The following is a 17,901-nucleotide window of genomic DNA, read 5'->3' on the forward strand; positions in this document are numbered from 1 at the left end:
AAGGATTTTAACAAACCTTTAACTCTGTCTTTGCTTTGAAGTATAGAAAAGTGGTATCTCCCGTTACGATTTTTAAAATTTTTAAAATGACCTCTGATAAGAGAAACACATTTTACCAACTTTCTTATCTGCAATGCAAACTCGACTTTGCTTTTATTTTATTTTCATTAATATTGGTTTGTTTACAGTAAAAAAGACACATCATTAGCAAAAGAAAGAAAAAAAGTTGACGCAGAAAGAGTACAATCCCACTGACGACATCACTTTACATATGATCTTAAATAAACATTGTAGGCAATGTTTTTATTATTAGCAACCTCTGCAGTGAGACGTTGCTCAGTTTCTGTGCAGAGTAAGGAGATTAAGTAAGAGAGCATGTGCTTCGAGGATTCCTGCCCTCAGTCCATTCAAGTATATTGCACCCATCACATCTTCAAACTCTTCTGATTTCTTGAATCCTTCAACCCCAGCTTCGTACAGCCTCTCTATTTCTTCACCTCTTCCTCTCAAAACACCACTTATCTCTTCATACTTTCGCACAACATCACGCTTCTCTTCTCTCTTCTCAACACACTCATCATATTCATTTTCATTTCCGTCATCAAGTCGTGCAAATTTGTTGCGCAGAGTTTGGTGTTCCTCCTTCAACTTCCAGAACAGTTTACTCATCACCTCGCCTTCAAAATTACTTTGCTGCTTCATCCTCATGAATGTTTGCATCAGAGGGTCCTCAGAAGGAGGTACAAAAAATCCTTCGATCCCTTTCCTTTTTGCCACAGTATTTATTGTTGCCCACATGTCCAAATCGGGAAACCTCAGCTTTGCTTCTTTGAGTCCAGAGTAAATTCCAGTCATGTATATCCTACTTTGAACCGATATTTCTACTTCAGGTTCCCATCTAACCTTATAACCCTTCTTCTCCAACACAGCGTTACTGCTTTCAGCAATATCAAGAGAAGGAAATTCATTCTGTGCCTCAACAAGTCCATCCCTCATTCCTTCACAGAATAATTCCATCACTATGTCCTCCGGCAGAGAATCGTCTACTGTTTGTTTTCTGACAAAATTAGTATAAAAAGGGATATCCAGTTGAGGATCGTAGCCTTCTTCCTCCTCCTTGCTTTCCTGATGGCCAGAGCTTGAAGCTTCTCCTACGTTATCCTTCTTCTTCCCTGTCACTGGTTTCTCTAGTCTTACCAACGCCAGATCACCTTTGATAATCTCTTTAGGCTTTCCATCATCATTTTCCATCGTATCTAGAAGCCACCTCAGGTAGGAGTTTGGATCTTCTAAAGCTGACCCTTTTGAACTCAATGCATCCTCAGCATCCTCTGATATCTTCTTTATTTGTCCCAATGCCACACGCATGCAATCGTCATGACACCTCACTCCTCTTTCTTTGTTCTCCTGCCATTCCGTCAACGTGTTCTTAAATGTTTCGTCTAGACGTAGCTCCCGTATCCTCTTTTTATATTTCTCCATAGGATCTTTCTCAGCAACTATTGCCGGTGGCATCTTCTCCGAGTCCATGTGATTGGGACAATTGAATAGGAGATCTTCCATATTGCTTCCTTCTTCATACACAAACGCTCCCCAACTACTTATCATCAAGGACGAAGTGGCTTCATACTCAACCTGCACCACATTCCACTCCTTCTCCAGAAGTGCATCAAGGCCAAACCACTCCTTCTCACTGAACAAAACTCGTAGATCACAGATCAACACGTGTTCTGCTTCAATTATAAAGTTGTGATACCCTTTGCCAAAAGCATTTCGACCGTTGATAACTAAACGCAGATCAACATGGCGACGACGAGCAAATTCGTCGCTTTGACTCTGATTTTCGAAGTGGAAGATCATGGCTAGAACAATGTTTGGGAACTTGCCACGAACCCAGAAACCTGGATTCGTTCCGACCTCCACAAAATTAAACCATGCTGGAATCTCAGTTATAAGTGGCATCACTATTTCAATTCCACCATCCCCTTTCTTCACCTGTCATATTTTATTGTAACAGTTTCAATCGTCACTTCTGTATGCATTTTAATAAATCTTATCCATTCATGACTATGACTAAAAATACCTTAAATAGAAGTTATTTTAAGAAAAATGTAAAGGTACATATAGGTATCAAAGATGCTGGAAGTTGTTAGAAGGTTTAATAAATATGTAAGTATATATATGTAAAGTTCATATTCAATATTTGTAATTTTAAACCATTATAAACAAATATTTTACATTATAAAAATTAAAGGTGTATGTTACAATATGTAAGTTGTATTTTACGTATAAAAATTTAACATATAGATATCTTTTTTAAGGTTCAAAATTAAAAATGTTAGTAAATATTTAAAAATGCATATTTTAAACCCAAAGAAAAAAAGTATGAAAATATAATAATATTTGAAAAGTGACCATACATATTTATTTTAGAAATTGATGTAACTTAAATAATGGACTTATTATACCTGACACCATAGCATGTCTGATGTCTCGTTTGTTAACTTGGAACAAAATCTTGCATCTACTTTCCGAACAGTAGACGGCAACTCTGAAATTTCTTCAAGGTAGAAACAATGATGAACATCAAGAATTCTCAAGCCAGTGAGTTCTGGAATTTTTTTAAGCTTCTTACATCCATTCAAATCGAGACTTGTCAAGTCACCACATTCATTGATGCATGAAGGGATATATACAAAATTGTTCTCTGAAACAATCAATTCTTCTAATTTCGGAAAGTAGCAAAGAATCGCAAGAAGATCTTCATCAGATAAGTTATCCTTTTGGAAATTCAGTGATCGTAATTTTGGACGAACATTGACTTTTGAAGGGTGTTGCACCAAACTTCTGAAGGATTGTCCAAGTTTCGAACAAGCTTCGATTTTGAAGGAATCAACATTTGGCAACATGAATAAGCTGCTTGGCAGATATTTAAGTTGCCTGTTATTCGATATGTCTATAAAAACAAGCCCAATAAGTTTACTAATAGATTCTGGAAGCTCTTGAATACCCGTATTTATCATATAAATCTTCAATGGCTTTGTCATTTCTTGTATTATCTCTGGGAAGTGACCAACTCTTTCACATAGATTAAGATCAAAGACTTCTAAAGATGGTAGAAACATTCTGGACAGGAATTTTTCAAGTTTTGTGCATTCTGAAACACTTAAATGAGAAAGCCTTTTCAGAAATCCAACAGATTGATGCACTGCAATTAGGTTTCTACAATGATCAAGTCTCAGTTCTCTTAGATTCTGAAGTTCGGACACATCAGGCATTTCGAGGATACGTTGGTTATAGGAAAAGTCCATATTAGTCAAGCATGGAAATTTCTGCCAAATACAAAATGTCAATAAAAGAAAAACAATCATTTGCAGCATGTTGAGTTATTACCTTATTAATGTGAATGAAAAAATTGAAATGCAAAAAGTAGGAAAATATGATATAGAATTGTACCTTGAATGGCTCTTGGAATGTTAGAGAACTTCTAGGCAAATTGAAAACAACGATTTTCTTTGGATGGAATTTGGTAGGGAAAGACTTTGAAGGATAGTTGTCCCAGTCAAGTAGTCTTAAATGATTTGGTAAATGTTGAAGTTCAGATGAAAAGGACGTGTTTCGAACAATGAGAATTCTGAGCCATTTCATTTTCCCAAACTCAGTTCCACTCCATTTTACTTCTGCTTGCTTAGGAGGATCTAGCTTAATCCCTTGAATCTTATCACTTCCCTTTAACACAAGTACAAAGAACCAACTTCAAATGCATATTATCATTAATATAAAACACTATAATGTATAAATAAAAAACAAATAAAGCAAAAAAGTAGACGATTACCGAATCTTTCGTTAGTATTTCAATAACATCTTCGTAATCCCATATCCTGCTACGTTCTCCAGGATTATCTGGTGCTTCCTGCCTAACAATCTGTCTACCCATATGTTGTATTAGATCATGCATCTTCAGCCTGTCATTCTCGACAGTTATGAGTGATTTATTGACAAGTACTTTCATGTTGGATGTTGAACAAAATTCCTTAAGTATCTTTTTCACATATTTCATTCTCTCCCCTTTAAAGAAGCAAGCTATGTCCAAGAAAACTTGTTTGGCATCATCATCCAATCTATCGTAGCTTATTTTAAGCACATCTTGAATCTCTTTCTTTGAAGGAGTCTTCTCATATTCTTCCAATGCATCTTCCCAGGCATCTAAGCTTTCTTCATGAAGATTAGCTAAGTCAGAGCCTATCACTTGTATAGCCAGTGGAACACCTTTGGCATAACCTGCAGCACGCACGGACACATCTTGAAAACCTGTTTTAGGACAACCTTGTCGGAAGGCATTCCAACAAAACAGCTCTAAAGAATGTTGTTCATCAAGTTCCTTCATTTCATAAATATTTCCAACATGGTGAGCAGTTAGGACATCTTTTTCCCTTGTCGTTATAATGATCCTACTACCTGGACCAAACCAATCACACCCTCCTGCCAACTTTTCTAACTCCTCTTTATCGTCAACGTCGTCAAGAACCAAAAGAAGTTTCTTCCGGTGGAGCTTTCGTTTTATTTCGTAGATTCCTTTATATGCACTTCCCAATTCAGTTTCCAACTCCTCAAACATCTCAGATAAAAGTGTCTTTTGTAGATCTTCCATGCCATTGATTGTTTTTGATTTTTCTCTAACATCGGCAAGAAAACATGCAGCATCAAAGTTGTGCACAATTTTGTCATACAAAGCTTTTGCAAGTTTCGTTTTTCCAATTCCACCAAGTCCATATATGCCCAACATCCTTACAGTGTTGTCATCAGGCTTCATGTCCAAAAGTGACATAACTTCTTCTACGCGTGGCTTCAGTCCAACAACATTTTCACCGGTATATAAAGGTTTAGGAGCTATACTTCTACGAATCTTCTCAACAATTTTTTCAATAATATTGTCGTTTTCATCATTCCTATAGGAGCAGAATGTATTAATTATTTGTTTGATATCAAGATTTCCTTTTAATTACTCTACTAAATAATAAACATTGTGATTAATGTAGTAGATAATAAGCATTGATATTAATAACCAATAGCACCAACCAATTATGATTACACGTTATGAATACTCACAATTTAAATTTACTAGAGATGACAATGTTAGAAATTTTAATCAAAACAAAAAAATAAATATTGATAATTTATAAGGACACGTACCAAAGTAGAATATCAAATTCGAATAAAAAGTGATTTTTTTTTTTGTTTCACTTTGGATTTGTTTAATAGTTTTTCAATCTTTTAAATTAATTTTTGTATAATGTTCACAATTACAATTTCATGACTAACAAAATCAATTGACACACCAAAAGAATCTAAAATTTGATTTCATAGTCAACAATTTAACATTTTATATACATTAATAATATTTTACAATAATATATATAGAAAAAGACCACACATGATAAAAACAATATCAATATCCCGTAAAGTACGTTACCCGAGTCATTCTTGTTTATGTGAAAAGTAAAATTCCTACATAAGTTGAACATAAGTATAATATTATTTTTTTTATTACAAAAACACACTCAAATTACATAATTCCTACTTCAGTATACTACTTTTTTTAATAAAATAACACCAAAATCACTTTTTTATTTATTGTGGCCATGATAAAAAAAATTAAGGGAGGAAAAAATATTTTTTTCTTTTAAAGTTTCCACAAAAATTATAATTTTTTATTTTTAAAAACAGTAAAGTTCTATATTTGTCCTTATAACACCGACAAAACAAAATTTTAGCAATGAAAATTCACAAAGATAGAATAAGGATGCTTTTATTTTCCTAGAAGAATTACTTACTAAAAGTGTTGTAGTGTTTCAATACGGAAGAATGTAACCAAATATCTACTTCACTTTTTATTAATTGTAAGTCAATAAACATTTATCATTAGTCAAAGATGCTAGTAAATAAAAGTTACGGTAAATTAGTCAATAATGTTAGATTTGCATTATACATGAAAAGACTATAAGAACAAGAACCGAATTCATTAGCATTGACATTTGAAGGTAAACTCTTAATATTTTTGTTAAAATGTATTATGTTTATGTTGTTGTTTGATGTTGTTTGTGTGTGTACTCAACTTGAGAAGTGGGTTATATTGTGTAATTGTGTTCTGTCATGGTATTCTATAAATATATATATATATATATATATATATATATATATATATATATATATATATATATATATATATATATATATATATATATATATATATATATATATATATATAATACCATAACCTTGTAACTTACATTTTTCATATATGAATAAAATGTCTTAGTGTTTTAACATGGTATCAAGAGCCAGACCCAGTGTACCACTGCTGTCGCCGCCAGTTTCCGCCGCTGCCGATGCTATCACTGTCGCCGCCGCCGTTTGTCAGGCAAAGTTGAGGGTTAGGTTCGCCTAGAGAAGCGCGACCCAACCCTGGTGGCCGCTTCCTCAGAAACCTCCACACGCTCCTCCACGTGCAGCTTCTCTCCAATTTACGCCGGCCACCGTCCGGCCACTGTCACGGTTTTGACCGGTGACCAGCGGATCTGGACCGTCTTCTCGAGCGACGGCCAACCTCGTCGGAGTCAAGAGCAGACTCCTCTTCACGCGCCGCCACGCGCCACCTATCTCCAACAAGTTCCCGGTGCGTGGTCCTCACGTGCCGCCTGTTTCCAGCGATTCTCCGGCGCGTGTTCCTCACGCGCAACCTTCTCTATATTGGGTCGACACTGCGCCGTTGCAGATAGTTTTGTCGTAGCTTCCTCAGCATGTTTTGGCCCCTTGCTTCGCTGGTTTGGTAGTTGTTGTTTGCACCTAGGGTTTTCTCTCTTAAATTTCACATTGATGAGCTTCATTTCTTAGTATGGTTGAAGAGGGATTCTGATTTCCCATAGTCATAAGACCTTGTTTCTTTTTGGATCCTACTCACAAATCTAGAATGACATCGTCTACTAAAACTAATTTCTCCTTATCTGCCACTTCAAGGAACGAAGCTAATGGAGGATGCCATAGTAGTCGAAGTGGGTATGTGCAATGTTCAAATGAAGAGTATCAAACTGCTTGGTCTTCCACCTTGCCCTTCTGTTCTGGAACCATATAGCAATTTGTCTTGGCTGCAAGCCAAGAGCTCTTGCAAGTTGCATTTTCCTTTCTGGCTCAAGCTTATTACCCAACTCAAAGCTCTTCTCAAGTGTCTTCACCTGTTCCATGTTAAGCCTCCTCTTCTTCTCCCCTGCCTGTGATCCATCATCGGACAAATCTTCCTCAGCATTGGCCTCTTCTCTGTGCTCAATTCCTGATGAAAATGAAATGGTTCTCTTACATATTACATCCTTCTCCTTAATCCTATATTTATAGGATTAAGTGAATGGAATACACACTCACATACACTCACATACAGCACATACACACTCATATCCAAATACAAATACAATAATTCTAACACTCCCCCTCAAGCTGGAGCATACAGATTGTATGTACTAAGCTTGGAATAGATGAACTTGGTGTTGAACTAGATGATTTGTCTTCAAGAGTGTGAGGCAAACATAGATGGACTAACAGCAGCTTGTGAAACTTCAACTTCAAAAGTGGATGAAGAAAAGGGTAGTGGTGGCCAATGACAAACTGCAAGGACTGATTCTCCAATCAATGATGGATGAGTGACGGGATCAACAGTGGTAGCTGAAAGCTAAGAGCTACAAAACTGCAGGGACTACACTAAATCCTCATCAATGATGGCTGGGTGACGGGATCAACAGTAGTAGCTGAAATCTACAAAACTGCAGGGACTACACCCATATACATGTGACTTGCATTGTCTTGGAAACGTACTCCCCCTTAGTGTGAAGGGCGGAAATGTGGAATATCACAGTTGCTAGACCATTAAAACAAAACACAAGATAAAGCTACAATGCTGAAACAAAGGCATCAAAGATCCAAATTGAAGGTCCAAAATTCTTTGCTGGACAACTCCCAAGTGGTGATACGTAGCAGTGTATCACAAGAAGATCGGGCTAACTCTAGCACCGAACAGCGGCAAACTGTGCTAACTCTAGCACCAAACAGCAGCAAACAGTGCTAACTCTAGCACTGAACAACGGCAAACAGTGCCAAGCATCGAGCTAACTCTAGCACCGAAAAGTGGCAAGCAGTGCCGAACAACGGCAAACTTCGCTTGGACAACGGCAAAACGGTGCCGGACAGCGGAAACGGCGCCTGGACAGAGGTCAATGGTGGTTGGACAGTGGTCAAACGCGCGGGACAACGGCAAAGGGCGCCTAGACAGTGGCAAACGGCCCGGGACAGCGGCAAATGACGCCTAGACAGCGGCAAACGGCGCCTAGACAATGGCAAATGGCGCCTGGACAGTGGTAAATGGCGCCTGGACAGCGGCAGACGGCACAGACAGTGACAAACAGTGGCTGGACAGCGGAAAACGGTGACCGGACAGCGGCACACGACGTTGGACAGTCGCAAAACGGCGCCTGGACATCAACGATGGAGACGAAGATGGCAGCAATGGCTGCTCTGATGGTCGGAACAGAGAGAGGGAGCTCCGACGACGGCTATGGAGGTGTCGCGGTGAAACACCGGCACCGGGAAGGCGGCGCGTGCAGAACACGCGACCGAGACTGGCCGAGAAGAAGCGGCGCGTGACAGCTGGTGCGGAGGTTTCGGACGGCGGCACCGGTGGGGTTGGTCGTCGCGTGAAGAGGCGAACCAGATCCAGTGGTCGCCGGTCGGAACGGTGACGGTGGCCGGCGACAAGGCGGCGCGTGGCTATATGCGTCCGAGATCTGCCGGAAAGAGGAGGCGCGTGGAGGCGCGTTCCGAGGAATCTGGTGTTGTCTCCGGCGGGGTTGGTCGTCGCTCGAGGAGACGCTCCAGATCCGATGGTCACCGGTCGAAACAGTGACGGCGGCCGGCAGCGGACTAGCCGGAAAGAAGAGCTCTGTGGCGGCGCGTTCGGAGGATTCTGGTCCTGTCTCCGGCAGGGTTGGCCGTCGCTCAAGGAGACGGTCCAGATCCGCTGGTCACCCGTCGAAACTATGACGGTGACCGGCGGCAGCGACGACGGCGGAGACGAGGGAGTCAGCAGCGATGGCAGCGGAAAGTGGCGGCGACAGCAGTGACACTCGGTCTGGACTGGTGCACAGAGAAGAAGAGAAAATAGAATTTGAGGGGCTGTCACCGGAAACTATAGGGGCTATCGGCGGAAACTGTAGGGGCTGCCAGCAGACAGTAGAGGCCCTAGATGTAGATCAGAGAACCTGCTCTGATACCATGTGAAAATGATATTCTATTGAATGAAATGGTTCTCTTACATATTACATCCTTCTCCTTAATCCTATATTTATAGGATTAAGTGAATGGAATACACACTCTTATACACTCACATACAGCACATACACACTCATATCTAAATACAAATACAATAATTCTAACAAAGAGTATCAAGAATTTTGGAGATACAAGTTTGAGAAATCCACTAGGCATTGTCAGTTTCCTTTAGTGCCAAGTGTGTCAAGTGCACGTATCTCACAATCTGCAGAATGTCAAGGTTCATGGATTCTTGATTCAGGTGCCTCAAATCATTTGTTTGGTAACACTCGTTTGTTTTCCTCCATTACCTCTCAAAAAGTTCCTCAATTAGTTACTATTGCTAATGGATCCAAATTGACATCTCAAGGAATCGACAAAGTGTCTTTATCTCCCTCACTGAACTTAAATTCTATTTTGTATATTCCTCATTGTCCTTATAACTTAATGTCCGTGAGTCAATTGACACGTTCATTAAATTGTTCTATAACCTTTACTGGTACTTCCATTGTCATACAGGAACATGGTACGGGTCGTCGAATTGGAGAAGGATATGAGTCAGGAGGATTGTATTTCCTAAAACCTACCTCTTTTGTTTCTTGCATTTCAACTTCATCTCCTAAAACTTTACATGATCGTTTGGGTCACCCAAATTTGTCTAAGCTGAAGTTGATGGTTCCAAGTCTTAAACACATTCCTGTCTTAGATTGTGAGTCTTGTCAGTTAGGAAAACATGTTAGATCTTCTTATCCAAAGAAATCTGAGACACGATGTAAGTCTATTTTTTCTACCATTCACTCTGATATTTGGGGACCGAGTCGGGTTACTTCCTTTGGTTTTAACTATTTTGTAACATTCATTGATGAATTTTCTCGATGTACGTGGGTTTATCTTATGAAAGAGAGAACTGAACTTTTAGCCATTTTTATGTCCTTTGTTAATGAAATTCAAAATCAATTTGGAAAGACAATTAAAATTCTCAGAAGTGATAATGCTAAGGAATATTTTTCTGCTGCATTTTCTTCATTTTTATCTTCCAAAGGAATTTTACATCAGTCAACATGTCCTCACACTCCACAACAAAATGGCATAGCTGAGAGAAAGAATAGACATCTTATTGAAACAACATGTTCCCTGATGTTAAATATTAATGTTCCTGTTCATCATTGGGGGGATGCAATCCTCACTGCCTGTTTTCAAATCAATAGGATGCCGTCTTCCTCTCTTGAGAATAAAGTTCCTTATTCTGTTATTTTTCCAAATGACGCCCTATATCATATTCCCCCACGTGTATTTGGGTGTACATGTTTTGTCCATAATGTTTCTCCTGGTCTTGATAAACTTTCTCCCAAGTCTATCAAATGTGTCTTTTTGGGATATTCTCGCATTCAGAAAGGATATAGATGTTATTCTCCCTCCACAAGAAGGTATTATATGTCTTCTGATGTCACCTTTTTTGAGGATACACCCTTCTTCTTGTCTTCCAAGGAGTATCCTTCATCTGTTGAAGAGATGCTTCCTATACCATTATGTGACCCCTTGGTCATTCCCGCTTCTCCATCTTCAGCTCAAACTCAGAATGCACAAGATATTGTTGAACCACCTTCCTCCGTGCCTGAAGATCCTCGAGACTCAACTCCTTCTCCATCAAATTCTCAGACCATGGATCCTTCATCCTCCTCGTCCTCTCTTGACTCAAATCAGGCTTGGCCTATTGCTCTTCGAAAAGGTATTCGATCTACTCGAAATCCTTATCCTGTTTATAATTTTTTAAGTTACCATCGTCTGTCTCCTACATATTTCTCCTTTGTTTCCTCCTTTTCTAACATCAAAGTTCCTAATAATGTTCGTGAGGCACTTGATCACCCTGGATGACGACAAGCCATGATTGATGAAATGCAGGCACTTGACAAAAGTGGCACTTGGGACCTTGTACCTCTTCCTCCTGATAAGAAACCTATGGGATGCAGATGGGTATATGCTATTAAAGTTGGTCCTACTGGTGCCATTGATCGTCTTAAAGCTCGTCTAGTCGCAAAGGGATATACTCAGGTTTATGGTCTCGACTATTGTGATACTTTTTCTTCGGTGGCCAAAATCAGTAGTGTTCGTCTATTTCTTGCCATGGCTGCCATTAGACAATGGCCACTTCACCAATTGGATATTAAAAATGCCTTTCTTCATGGTGATCTGGAAGAGGAGATATACATGGAGCAACCTCCTGGATTTAGTTGTGTTGCTCAGGGGAGTCTAAGTTAGTTTGTAAATTACGTCGTTCACTCTACGGTTTGAAACAATCACCTCGAGCTTGGTTTGGTATATTTAGCCATGTTGTGCAACAATTCAGATTAAAACGATGTGAAGCAGATCATTCAGTGTTTTATGGGCATTCTAATCCTGATAAATGTGTTTATCTAATGGTTTATATTGATGATATTGTAATTACAGGAAATGATGTTGCGAGAATTGCTCAATTAAAGGATCATTTGTTCAACCACTTTCAAACCAAAGACTTAGGTCGGTTGAAATACTTCCTTGGTATTGAAGTGGCACAATCAAAAGAAGGAGTCATCATTTCACAAAGAAAATATGCCCTGGATATTTTGGAGGAAACAGGTGTGACAGATTGCAAGCCCATTGATAGTCCTATGGACTCAAATAAAAAGTTAATGAAAAACCATGGTGAACCTTTCTCAGATCCAGAAAGATACAGAAGGTTGGTTGGAAAACTAATATATCTCACCATAACAAGACCTAATCTTTCTTATCCAGTGGGAGTTGTGAGCCAATTTATGCAAAATCCTCATATTGATCATTGGAATGCCGTGGTACGCATCCTTAGATATGTAAAAGGGAATCCATGTCATGGACTATTGTATGAGAACAAGGGAAGTACTGAGTTAGAAGGATATTGTGATGCAGATTGGGCTGGTTGTCCGAATGATCGAAGATCTACTACAGGATATTGTGTACTCCTTGGAGGGAACCTTGTATCATGGAAAAGCAAGAAACAAAGTGTTGTTGCTCGATCTAGTGCAGAAGATGAATACCGATCTATGGCCATAAGTACATGTGAACTTATATGGATCAAACAACTCCTTCAAGAATTAAAATTCTGTGAAAACAAGCCTATGAAGTTGTATTGTGATAACCAAGCAGCTCTTCACATTGCCTCCAATCCAGTGTTCCATGAGAGAACAAAACATATAGAAATTGATTGTCATTTCATCAGAGAGAAGTTATTGTCCAAGGATCTCATTACAGAATTTGTCAATTCTAATGAACAATTTGCAAATATTTTTACTAAGTCTTTAAGAGTGCCTAGGATTCAGTTTATATGTTCCAAGCTTGGTGCATATGATTTATATGCTCCAACTTGAGGGGGAGTGTTAAAATGTATTATGTTTATGTTGTTGTTTGATGTTGCTTGTGTGTGTACCCAACTTGAGAAGTGAGTTATATTGTGTTCTGTCATGATATATATATATATATATATATATATATATATATATATATATATATATATATATATATATATATATATATATATATATATATATATATATATATATATATGGAATATATATATATATATATATATAAATTTTAGTGTTTTAACAATTTTCAGCAAAGCAAAACAAATTTATCACTAATTTGTAAATTAGTATGTAATTCAAGAAATTTAATATCGGTCAAACTCATGCTAGTACAGTTTTATTCTAAAATTTATTTAATATATAATAGCAATAATTAAATGAAATCTACTTTCAATATTAATTTCATAAGTGTCGACGTGACCAAACATAATGATAATAATTTTAAAAGCAAATGTTTCTCATTTAGTGCGTTCATTATCACCTTCAGAAACAATAAAACATTTAAACAAAAAGAAAGGCAAAAAAAGCTTGTGAATTGAATTGAATGGTTTCATGGACAAAAGAGGATGAAATTAAACTTCGTATATGATAAACGAAGATGAGTATAAGAATATGAATGTTGATAAAAAAAAACTAGTATAAGTGATAAAGAAAAGCATGATGTGAATTTGATTCTAGAACAAAGCGCATGTGTATATCCTATAATTTTGTTTCAGAAATAGTTGAGGGGAAAAATGTGAATATGAAAAATATTGATGTAAATAAAAACCTAACTAAGCACAAAATTATTTAATGTTAACGAATTTATCAGAAAAATAAATAATACAGAATAAAAAAAATAAAATATTATGTAAAGATTTAATAAAAAATTTTATATAAAATAAATGTTAAAAGTGAAGTCATGTATTAAAGAAACTTTATTCTTGTGTTTAGTTATTCTTATTATTAGAAAGACAATATATTCTTACTAAACATATCAAATTGTTTTTTTTTCTTTTTCTATTACTTTAGATGATTAATAAAAAAATAATTTATCCTTTAATACTCTTTTTTAGTTGTACTTCTTTATTAGTTTATCTTTAAATTCATAGTAAGATATTGTAATTTTATTTATTAGTAAAATTAAGCTATTATGTTTTTTAGTTATAAACCAGTATATTATTATTTTGATGTCTAAGCTGTCAATGACTCACAAGAATATAATAAAGTAATAATTTAACATAAATATGTTAGACATATGGAATCACTTATCATTGTCAAATTTGACACAAACATACTGTTCTTCGCATTTCTCCGAATGTTTTTCATTTTCAGCTCATATATGTTAATTTAATGTTGTCGAGGGTTTCCTAACGTTAAAATAGAAACATTATATTACACAATCAAGTTAATTAGTGAGTTAGCTTTCAAATTTTAGAATAATATAGAAATAAGATTGAATGATTTTTGTAATGAAATTGTTGATGTACATACCCGGTGGGAATATGCATCCCTGGCAAGCTAGCTGCTTCAAACAAAGCAGACCTCCAAGCTTGTATTCTTCTCTGCGACTCTTTTCCAATCTCATTTTCGTGTGCCGTCATGTGTTTTTCGAAACTATTTCTTATTTTCCGTATATCTGCAGGATCTACATGGTAGAACACTGGGTAAACAACTTGCTTACTGTTCTTGTGGGTGCGTTCCATAATCTCAACAAGTTCATCCAGACACCATGTGGAAGATGCATAGTTCTCAGAAAACACAACTATGAAAATATTAGATTCTTCAATGGCCTCGAACAGAGCAAGTGAAAGACCTTTCCCTATCCTCATATCCCTGTCATCATCGATTGTGTTTATTCCCTCCTTACTCAACTCTCTACGGAGATGTCCTACAAAATTGTTCCCAGCATCTTCACCTCTAAAATTAATGAGCACATCGTAGCTGAAACCAGCAAACTCTTCTTCCTCACCATGTTTTTCCATGCTAAAAAAACCAATACTAGAACTAAGGAGGCTGAACTGCTTTGTTCTATTCAGTGTGTGATTAAATACAGTGTCTTACGCGGATATACACGCTAACTAAGCTTCGTGGAAGGTGCTCTCTTACAGTGTCTTTCGTGGAAGGTGCTCTCTTACAGAGATTATTTTGATACCAACATGTTACGCTGCTCAGATGTCAGACCTCATATGGCCTAATGACGCAGAGAGTATGACGATGGATACATATGGCCCCATGATGTGGTGGATTTTGAAATACTTTTGCATATTGAAGTCACCAAACACCTTCCAATATTTGAGTCTTACAAAAGCAGAAAAGTCGTTAGTTTGAGTAGTCCTATTAGATGCCTTGGTCGTACTGGTGTTTTTGAAGATCTCTTAAATGACAATTTCATAAGAAATTTTCAATCACATGAAGCAACCGTAATAGAATCGCCAGTGTGAACCCTCATTGAATCAACATTCTCAATGGATCAAATGGCAGAAAAGACTTATCAATCAAAACCTGAGTGGTCAAACTAGCAGCAAACCCAGCCTTGCAAAGCTCTAACAAACCCTGACGGTTGTATGCAATTCCGCCGCCGGTACCACCGAGGGAGAACGCTGCCCGCACGATGAGCGGGTACTCTCCGATTTCGTTGGCGATGCTGGCTCAGTCGCCGCCGCAACAGCAGCCGTCGTCGCCGGTGACGGGCGATCAGGTGCAGCACATTCCGGCACGATTGGGTTTCTGCGCTCTACGATGGTCGCTGCTTCGGGGTTTTACTCTTCGCAGAGAAGACGAAGTGGCGCGATGGCTTTGCTGGTTGCGCTTCCTTGCAGGTTGCGAATTTAGCTTTGTTTCAAATTGGTCAGTGCTTTCATCCGTAGGTGTTGGTGATTATGGCCCATGGTGAAACATCTCCAGAAATTCCTTTTCTTTCTGTCTTATCCTCCATGACGCGGCTTATGCGATATAATCTTGGGTCTGTGGCTCTTGGCTCTCTGATTGTATCATTTGTAGAATCTATACGCTTTCTGCTTGAAGCTATTCAACACAAGCTAAAAGGGTCAAGTGAAAATGTTTTCTCAAGTGAATTGAATGGACCATCAAATCAGTAAATCGAAATGCTTACATCCTGATTGCTATAACAGGCAAAAGTTTCTTTACTGCTTCTTCAATTGCGGCAGACCTGATAATGTAATGGGTGCCGGAGTGATTAACGCGGACTACAGGGGACCTCTTGATTCTACGGTAATGCGGACTAAGTCGCAAAGGTATTCACTTTTTTCTCAAAAGAAGTGATTTAAACTGTTCTCAGAGGACAAGTAATTCACGAACAATGATGACAATAGGTATGTAATAGAAAAAAGTTAATTGTAATGAATTTAAGAATAGAAAAAGAAAAACAAATCTACCTTTACTTCTATAAGACGTTGTGACATTTTGATTGTATTAAATTTTTGTTGATTCTGCAATACTCTCAAAAATCAAATTGAAGCTTTGTTCCACTTATGATTTTGGGAATTCAAAGAGAGGGATATGTACCTGCCTCTTCAAACCTTCACGTGATTACATTGACTAGAGGCCTGCCAGTAGAAGTTTGATTATTAAATATGATAATTATGCTAAATATTTTTGTGCTGTCGCTCCAGCATTTCGAGGAAAATAAAGATGTTCGTTGCAATAAAGGAGTGACAGTCTGGTCTGGGTCCTATAAATATTGCGGGTTAGGTTGAGCTTCTCTACTAAAAGTATTTCAAATTATTTTGAAAATTATATGAGTTTTCTAATGATTTTTCATCTTCCCTCAAGTCTTTTTTTTAAGCCATGTGGAAGACCATATGTTTCCCACACTCAAATCAATAACTTTATTAATTATTAAAATGAGTTTACTTTAAATATAACCCATTACCAATAAACAATTAATATTTTTATTAACTACAAATCAATTGTTACTATTTCAACAACCACTGTCTTAACCAATCAATTAAAAATTGTTAATTATTTATTTGCCGACATCATACCATATATAATTCATCAATTATATTAGAACAAATGCTTAGACAATGTAATAACGATGATTTAGTCTGTTGTGATCAAACAAGAGGACCAATGATCTAGATATTTCATAAATGCAATGGACCACTGTCATTCACTATCTCTCGAAACTCTTTGTATATAGGATAGAATTAGGATCTTTGGTTGTCTTAAATTTCGATTCTTAATGCAAAAATAATTGTTAGGTCTTATAAAGGATTTGAGCTTAATAAGAAAGTGTAGCCTCTCTCTCTACCAAGGGATTGAGTTTGAGTAATTTAGTAGATTGACAATGGTATATTAATGAAGAGGAAGTGATTTTCTATACATAAGAATGAAGTAGGTGAAATCATACCCCCAACAATACCATTTCATATCATTTCTAATCTTTTTATTTCCAAGTGTTTGAGTATCTAAGATCATTTTTATCAATTATGTTTCATGTTTACTTTAATTGTACAAAAACACAAATTATGAAGCATTCTTTAGTCTAAGTTAGTTGGAAATTATACGATTGTTTGGTGACACGAGTCTCTTGGGAAACGATATCCGGTCTTACCGGTTTTATTACTTAGAACGATTTGGTACACTTTAACAGAAAGTTAACAAGTGCTCGTGCGATCGTACGCATAAGCCTAGTGTTCATTACACAAAAATCTAAATATTACATCAAAATACAAAAAAATATAAAATCTTCAAAAAACTAAAAACATCCACAAACAACAAACAATCTCGCCAGCCAGAACTACGTGTTCCTTGATTCTCCATCAAAAGTGGAGATACGTAGGAGCAAGGCTAGTCCTTGTCAGGTTCACTCCCCCAAAAATCCAAATTTATCCATAATCAATTTCTTAAACAAATCTCTCAAACAATTCCTCAAACAATTCCTCAGACAATTCCTCAAACATACTTTTCAAGCAGTTTCAAAAGAACTACGTAACCCTGATTTCTTATTCTGAATGAGAATACGTAGGAGCAAGGTCAATCCTTGTCGGGCCCAAACAAACTAAATAAATATATATTTTTTCTTTAGAGTTTTATTTTAGGGAATAGTTAAACATTTTGAAAATCACATCATATTCGCGTATTTAGTTAAAGGTACTACCTCAGTGCAGGCGTTATAGGGTGCTGATACCTTCCCTACACGTAACCGACTCCCGAACCAAGAATCTTG

At 37.2% G+C, this 17,901-nt stretch overlaps 1 protein-coding gene across 4 annotated transcripts; it reads right to left on the reverse strand.

Moving 5' to 3' along the window:
• Positions 1–226: 226 nt before the first annotated feature.
• Positions 227–16,339, reverse strand: LOC128197721 (disease resistance protein RPV1-like). 4 transcript variants are annotated; one of them, XM_052880121.1, is made up of 6 exons: positions 16,236–16,339; positions 14,202–15,998; positions 3,836–4,949; positions 3,457–3,729; positions 2,469–3,332; positions 227–1,995 (listed from the first exon to the last, which is right to left on the reverse strand). In XM_052880121.1, exons 2-6 carry the CDS (start codon positions 14,690–14,692, stop codon positions 337–339), a joined length of 4,401 nt encoding a protein of 1,466 aa, XP_052736081.1. In that variant the 5' UTR covers positions 14,693–15,998; positions 16,236–16,339; the 3' UTR covers positions 227–336. The 4 variants fall into 4 exon arrangements, with proteins under 4 accessions (XP_052736081.1, XP_052736080.1, XP_052736079.1 ...); XM_052880120.1 differs by lacking the exon at positions 16,236–16,339 and adding an exon at positions 16,106–16,173; XM_052880119.1 differs by lacking the exon at positions 16,236–16,339 and having other exon boundaries at positions 14,202–15,734; positions 15,823–16,060.
• Positions 16,340–17,901: the final 1,562 nt, after the last annotated feature.

The sequence above is a fragment of the Vigna angularis genome, chromosome 7 (genome assembly GCF_016808095.1).
Source record: "Vigna angularis cultivar LongXiaoDou No.4 chromosome 7, ASM1680809v1, whole genome shotgun sequence".
NCBI lineage: Eukaryota > Viridiplantae > Streptophyta > Magnoliopsida > Fabales > Fabaceae > Vigna > Vigna angularis.

Excerpts from the sequence above, each read along its gene's own strand:
- LOC128197721 (XM_052880121.1), bottom strand. The coding sequence starts at position 14,692 with ATGGAAAAACATGGTGAGGAAGAAGAGTTTGCTGGTTTCAGCTACGAT. Across the intron at positions 4,950-14,201 it reads GGGATGCATATTCCCACCGG|GAATGATGAAAACGACAATA; the intron begins GTATGTACATCA and ends CTGCTCCTATAG. Across the intron at positions 3,333-3,456 it reads CATTCCAAGAGCCATTCAAG|AAATTTCCATGCTTGACTAA; the intron begins GTACAATTCTAT and ends TGTATTTGGCAG.